Consider the following 6908-nt stretch of genomic DNA (forward strand, 5'->3'; position numbering starts at 1 on the left):
GGATTCAGACCCTTGAGGCGGGACCTGCCTGCCCTGGGGACCACCGGTCACTGCTGGGGGGGGGACACAGGGCACCGCTGGAGGTGTTTGCAGGGGGACACCCCCTTTCCATAACCCACGGCCACATGGCTTTCCACTATGGGGCCATACATCCTTTTCTGGGGGATATGGAGGAACAGAGGCAATCATTTTTCCCCCAACCCCACTTCCACACCCCACCAACAGCACAAAACACCATGGGAGCCGCCCAGCACACCGCCACCACTCCGCTGGTGGTGGAGGGAGGGGGACAGGATGGGACGCGGGCTGCCTCCCACCCCTCCCTGCCCCACAGGAGCAGCTGACGGGGTCAGGGACAGCTGTCCCATCCCGCCGGGCGCCAGGCCCAGAAGCTCGGCGTGCAGGCGGCCGAGCGGAGCCCCAGCCCCTGCGCCCCACGGCTCCGCCATGCGCGGCCTCCTCCTCGCCCTCTGCGCCCTGGCAGGTAAGGGGTGCCCACCCCGCGGTGTGGGGGGAGCGCTGGGGGTCCCCCCTTCCACTGTCTTTGTCCTTGGGGGCTTGTCACCCATGGGTGCACGACTTCGTGCACCGTCCCCCTGGGTGTCCCCATGCCCTGTTTGCGCACCGCCAGGCACCTTCAGCAGTGCGTGCGCCCCCTCCCCATGCACGACCCCCCCCCAGCCATGCCAGCAGCCCCTTGGGGCATCACCGGCCCCCTCATCCCCACCCTGGGGTGCCCCCACGGCGCTGCGTGCCCCCCCCCCAGGCGTGAGCTGCAGGAACCAGGAGGAGAAGCTGCTCCAGGACCTGATGACCAACTACAACCGGCACCTGCGCCCGGCCCTGCGCGGGGACCAAGTCATCGATGTCACCCTCAAGCTCACCCTCACCAACCTCATCTCCCTGGTGAGACCCCCCCCCAGCCCCCAGCAGCGGGTGGGAGCAGGGACCTGGGGTGCTGGGGTGATGCTGCAGGGGCCCAGGTGGCCCTGGTGGGATGGGATCTGTCCCCATGCAGGGGACAGATGGCTAAAGCCACCTCCCCCCTTCCGTGCTTGCCAGAATGAGCGGGAGGAGACCCTCACCACCAACGTCTGGATCGAGATGGTGAGACCTCAGACAGTCCCTTTGCACCTCGTGGTGGGCTGGCACCGTAACCCACCCCCCCCTTTTGTGGGTGCCCCTTGCTGTGCCCGTTTTGGGGACAACACGAGACAGGCAGCCCCGGGGAGCACCGTGACCCCCCTTCTCTTTGCTCCCCTTGCCCAGCAATGGTCCGATTACCGCCTGCGGTGGGACCCCAAGGACTACGACAACATCCAGCTGCTGCGGGTGCCCTCCACCATGGTCTGGCTGCCCGACATCGTCCTGGAGAACAAGTGAGCCCACTCCGGGGTGCAGCAGGGTCACCTCCCCACGCGCGGGGTGACAGCCTGGGGCTGAGCCCACCCTTTTTTCCCCCCCAGCATTGACGGGACATTCGAGATCACGCTCTACACCAACGTGCTGGTGTCCCCCGACGGCAGCATCTACTGGCTGCCCCCCGCCATCTACCGCAGCTCCTGCTCCATCCACGTCACCTACTTCCCCTTCGACTGGCAGAACTGCACCATGGTCTTCCAGTGAGCACCTTATGGTGGGGTGGGGGGGCTCCAGGGGGACAGGGTCCCCCCTTGTCCCCAAAACCTCATTGTCTTGCAATGAGTCCCACTTGCAAAGTGCCACCAAGCTGTCCCCTGGCACCCCGTGACCACCAGGAGGTGAAGGGCTCCTGAGCCAAGCCAAGTGGCCAAAAAAAAAGCAGGAGGTGGCCTGCTGCATGCCGCCTGTCCCTCCCCAGGTCCCAGACCTACAGTGCCAACGAAATCAACCTGCTGCTGACGGTGGAGGAAGGCCAGACCGTGGAGTGGATCTCCATCGACCCCGAAGCCTTCACAGGTAGCCCCACGCCCCCCAAAAACACGAGCAGCCCACCCTGGGGGCACCCAGAAACCTGCCGCAACGCCGCTGGCTGCCAAAATCAGGGCGGTGGGGAGCGGGGGGAGAGGCTATTAGCAGCCCTTGCCATTACATGGGTACTTAAGTTATTAGTGGAAGCGGGAGCCGGGGAGAGATTTGTTTTTCCAGCCCCCCCGGCTCGCCGCTCTCACCGCCTGGCAGTCCCTCCCGGAGAGCGCTGCTCCCGGCAGCTTGATTGATGTTGGGAACGTAGCTGTCACGGCCAAACGATGACGTTTTCCATCACATTTTAATTGCATAGTGAAGGAACAAAATGCTTTTCGGGCGGAGAGATTTATTTTTTCATTACCGGCCCGAGCTGCGATCTTGATTGGGAAAAATCTATCGCTCCCGCAGACGGCGGGGGAAAACAACGCGCCTTAATAAAGCGTCACGCTTGGCTTCCCCCACGGCTCCCCGCTGGCAGGGCGCTGGGGGGGACTCCCGGCCCCACACGTAACTCATCCTGGGAGCCCCTGTCCCCAAGGGACCCCCGGTGCCCCAGCGGTTCCCCCTCCTGTAGCTTTCAGGGGTATTTTGGAGCACCCCTCGGTGCACATCGCCCTCCTCTGCCCCCTCATCGTGGCCCTAGCACCTCTCCCCGCACCGTGCCCAGCCCTCCTCATCCTCCCACCCATGCTGGGGGCTGGCAGTGTCCCCAAAAGGACACGAGGACTCACCTGGTGGCATCCCTGCGTGGCAGAGAACGGCGAGTGGGCCATCAAGCACCGCCCCGCGCGGAAAATCATCAATTCGGGGCACTTCACCCCGGACGACACCCAGTACCAGCAGGTGGTCTTCTACCTCATCATCCAGCGCAAGCCCCTCTTCTACATCATCAACATCATCGTGCCCTGCGTCCTCATCTCCTCCATGGCCGTGCTTGTCTACTTTCTGCCTGCCAAAGGTATGCTGGTGCTGTGCCCGTGGTGTGCGCCGGGATGTTCATCCCCAGCTGCTCTATTTCTGAGATATTTGGGGTTTGGGGTGAATTTTTGGGTACCCTTGGGTTAAGCTGCCACGCAGGACTTGGTGGGTTCGTTGCTGGGGCAATTTTGCCGAAGCGGTGCCGTGCCCACACCGCTGCCCCCTGCCAAGCCTCCCCTTTGCCCCTCCTCGGCAGCGGGCGGGCAGAAATGCACCGTCTCCATCAACGTGCTCCTGGCCCAGACCGTCTTCCTCTTCCTCATCGCCCAGAAGGTGCCCGAAACCTCCCAGGCGGTGCCGCTCATCGGGAAGTAAGTGACACGAGGGGATGGGGTCACACTGGGCCAGCGGGGGTGTCCGGGTGCCAGTGCCCGTGGACAGGACCCAGGCACGGATATCTGCCCTATCTGCTCATATCCTGGGCAAGCTGCCACGGCAGGAAGGGGAGAGGGAGCCAAGGCTCCCAGGCAGGACGTTCCAACCCTCCACGTGCAGGGTGACACGGGGTTACCGCGTGCCCATGTCCCACTGCTGGTCCCCAGTTTCCACCCCAAAATTCCCACTACCGTAGCTCGTAGTGTGGCAGCTGAGGCCCCGTGCTTCCTTCGCAGGTACCTGACCTTCCTCATGGTGGTGACGGTGGTGATCGTGGTGAACGCCGTCATCGTCCTCAACGTCTCGCTGAGAACGCCCAACACTCACTCCATGTCCCAGAGGGTGCGCCAGGTACCTGCTTCCAGCCCCCTGCCCCTGTGGGGATTAGGGGGGGTGTCTGGGGTCTGCCCTACTCTGTAGGCATGCCATAACCCGTGGTAGGGACCCCCAGATGTCCCCAAGGCACCATGCTGTGCCGCGGACCCCTCTAAGCCGCTGCTGAGCCCTGGGGAGCAGCGGGTGCCCGGTGACACAAGGGTGCTCCAGGGATGATGCGCTGGGACCCAACTGCACCCACGGGGTGCCCTGGGTGGTGTCGGGGGGACCAGGACCCCGTGGTGACGCTGTGCCCAGGTGTGGCTGCACCTCCTGCCCCGTTACCTGGGCATGCACATGCCGGAGGAGGCACCGGGGCCGCCGCGAGCCTCCCGGCGACGCAGCTCCCTGGGGCTGATGGTGAAAGCCGACGAGTACATGCTGTGGAAAGCCCGGACCGAGCTGCTCTTCGAGAAGCAGAAGGAGAGGGACGGGCTGATGAAAACCGTGCTGGAGAAGATCGGTGAGTGCCCCAGGCGGGCTGGCGTTTCCCCTGGGTGATGCGCCGGGCTGCCCGGGGTGCTCACCGGTGCCTCGGGCTGTGCGCCCGCAGGCCGCGGGCTGGATAGTGGCTACGCTCAGGACTTCTGCCAGAGCCTGGAGGAGGCAGGCCCCGAGATCCGGGCTTGTGTCGACGCCTGCAACCACATCGCCAACGCCACGCGGGAGCAGAACGATTTCAGCAGCGTGAGTCGGGGCTGGGGCGGCACAGCAGGGGCTGGGGGTGGCGAGGACAAGCCCTCAGCACCCCCTCGATGTGTGCCCACAGGAGAACGAGGAGTGGATCCTGGTGGGGCGGGTGATCGACCGCGTCTGCTTCTTCATCATGGCCTCCCTCTTCGTCTGCGGCACCGTCGGCATCTTCCTCATGGCTCACTTCAACCAGGCGCCCGCCCTGCCCTTCCCCGGGGATCCCAAACCGTACCTGCCCCAGTGACACCCGCCAGGTGATGCCAGGGGGTTGGATGTCCCCAAAATCTCCGTGTCCAGCTTCCTGGGGACCAGGGTGGCAGGGCTCTGTCACCCCCCTGCTGTGGGGGTGATGGGGAGCACGGGGCGGCTGTGGTTGTGCCGAACGTGGAAGTAAACCTCGTGGCAGTCTTGTGGGCTCCCGTGGCTTCTTTGTGCCTTACTGCTGGGGTTATCCCCGTGGGATGACCCCCCCGAGGGCTGGCACCCAGCTGGGGACAGACACAACAGGGTGGGGGTCCCAGCTCTGTGCCCCCCTTGCTGCTTACCTCGTGGTGGGGGCCAGCTGCCTGCGTCTGCTCCTCCGTGCTGCAGCTCGTGCTGCCCGCAGGCAGCTCCGGGATGTGCTGTGCCTCCACCAGCCCGGCCCCAGCTGCCTCTGCTGCTGCTGGAGATGAGCTGGATGCTGCCAGCAACCGGCTGCTGGCACTGCCAGAGGTGAGGGCACGGATGGGAGGGGGAGAAGCAAACCCCCAGCAGCTGAGACGTGCCTCTCTTGGCTGCTCACAGCCTGGTCACGGCCAGGAGCCATCCGTCCGGCTGTGCCAGCCTGCCCCGTGCCCTCTGCAAGGTGACTTTCCCTGCCCCGTCCCCAGAGATGCGTGATGCCCGTGGCACGGAGACCAGGCGGATCCAGAGCTCTAAGCTGGCCCCTCAGAGCAGCAGGGATGGCTCCCACCCACCTGGGCTCGGGCACAGCCCCCTGGCCGTGATCTGGGTGAGGTGACCAGGTCCTGGGGCACGAAACTCCTCCAGGACATGGCCATCGCGCTGGTGGGTGGCAGCACCACGCTCCTGTCCCCCCACAGCCACACACAGTCGTGTCCTGTCCCCAGTCCCACAGTGGCTGAAGGGACAGGAGGCCCTGGTTTGGAGTCCCCAGCCCTGCGAGCTTCCTCACCATCAATCCCTGAACCAGACAACCCCAGCCCAGCCGTCAGCTCCTGCTGGACCAGCAGACAGGCAGGGCTCACAAACCTGCCACAGCCCAGCAACCCCTGGGGAAAGCAAAGCCCTGGGGATGGGTTCTGTGGCTTGAAGGGGTTCAACGTGCTGCTGGTTTCCTCAAAAGAAGCTACATGCGGATCTGAGTAAGTTTAAGGGTGGACAAAGCCTTTTTGGGATGAAGAGAACAGGGAAGGTCAAGGCTCACCGCAGATTTGGGGCTCCTGCTCAGGCTTGCTATCTGAAGAGGATCTGAAACCTCCTCCTAGGGTGCAACAGAGGCTGCTTCCCCTCCCAGACAACCCCGTGGCTATCTTTTCATCACTTACTAGCAGGACACGGTAGATCACAACCCAAAAGCACAGCTCAGAAACCAATCTGGCTCCATCCCTCCCCAACCCAGTGGAAGCACCAAATCCAGTGCTTCACACCGATCAAAGAACACCACCTTTCTTCTGCCCTCACGAATCCTCGTAACATTTAAGAGGGCAAACTCCAGGTCCCAGCCAGCTCGCTCCCTGAGCAAGAGGAACTGGTGCCGAGTTCCTCCAAATCTCAACCACAGCGGCAGCGGGAGGCACAGCCTCAGGGGAAGGGCTCTTCTGCATCTCTCTCGCAATGAGTATTTAAGGGCGAGCACAGCAGGACTGCAGCATTTTCCGATTTAATAGCAAGCCTGCGCTCATCAGCACCAGCTTAGGCGCAGGGCATGAGAAGCAAGAAGTGGGCGAGTACATGAAATAGCAGAGGTGGACGCGACGCGCAGCTGGGCACAACAACAGGACTAAAACCCTAAGTGATGTCATCTGCAAGAAGCTAAATGCGCTGTGGATAAAAGGAGCCTGCAGCTAGTATTTCAGCCTTGCCTTGCTAGGCTATTTTTGCTTAGATTGCCAAAATGTAATTACAACTAAATCCCCCTAACAAATACCAGAGAGCAGCAGGGGAGGGTTGTATTTAAAAGGAATTTTAAGTAGCAGCCGTAGTAGTACCTGATCACAGCAGGGAAAACAAACTGCGCCTGGGAAAGAGCATTTGGTTGAAAGCTGGTGGCAAACAAGTGGCAGGAGCAGGAACGGGACCGTGGGGTCTCGAGAAACACTAAGAGTGATGCTACAGCCAGGGAAACTGCCCTGCCCTCCTGCCCAGCCAGGTGCCAGCAGGCACAAGCTGCGTGGCCACGGGGAGCAGGCAGTCATCAGTCACTGCGCTACTGCCTCGGACTGAAACCTTCAACGTGGAAAACAAACCCCTCGGAAGAATACTTGAGGCTGTCTTCTCTGCCAGTCCTGGCTGCTTTCAGTCTAGACTTCAATAAC

General features: G+C 62.7%; 1 protein-coding gene across 1 annotated transcript; it reads left to right on the top strand.

Annotated features, from left to right (window-relative positions):
- The first annotated feature begins 447 nt into the window (after window positions 1–447).
- Window positions 448–4612, top strand: CHRNG (cholinergic receptor nicotinic gamma subunit). The gene is made up of 12 exons (XM_032193282.1): window positions 448–484; window positions 767–906; window positions 1063–1107; window positions 1270–1379; window positions 1467–1622; window positions 1841–1938; window positions 2702–2905; window positions 3122–3236; window positions 3537–3651; window positions 3934–4138; window positions 4229–4362; window positions 4445–4612. Exons 1-12 carry the CDS (start codon window positions 448–450, stop codon window positions 4610–4612), a joined length of 1527 nt encoding a protein of 508 aa, XP_032049173.1.
- Window positions 4613–6908: the final 2296 nt, after the last annotated feature.

Source organism: Aythya fuligula, chromosome 9 (genome assembly GCF_009819795.1).
Source record: "Aythya fuligula isolate bAytFul2 chromosome 9, bAytFul2.pri, whole genome shotgun sequence".
In the NCBI taxonomy this organism is placed as follows: domain Eukaryota; kingdom Metazoa; phylum Chordata; class Aves; order Anseriformes; family Anatidae; genus Aythya; species Aythya fuligula.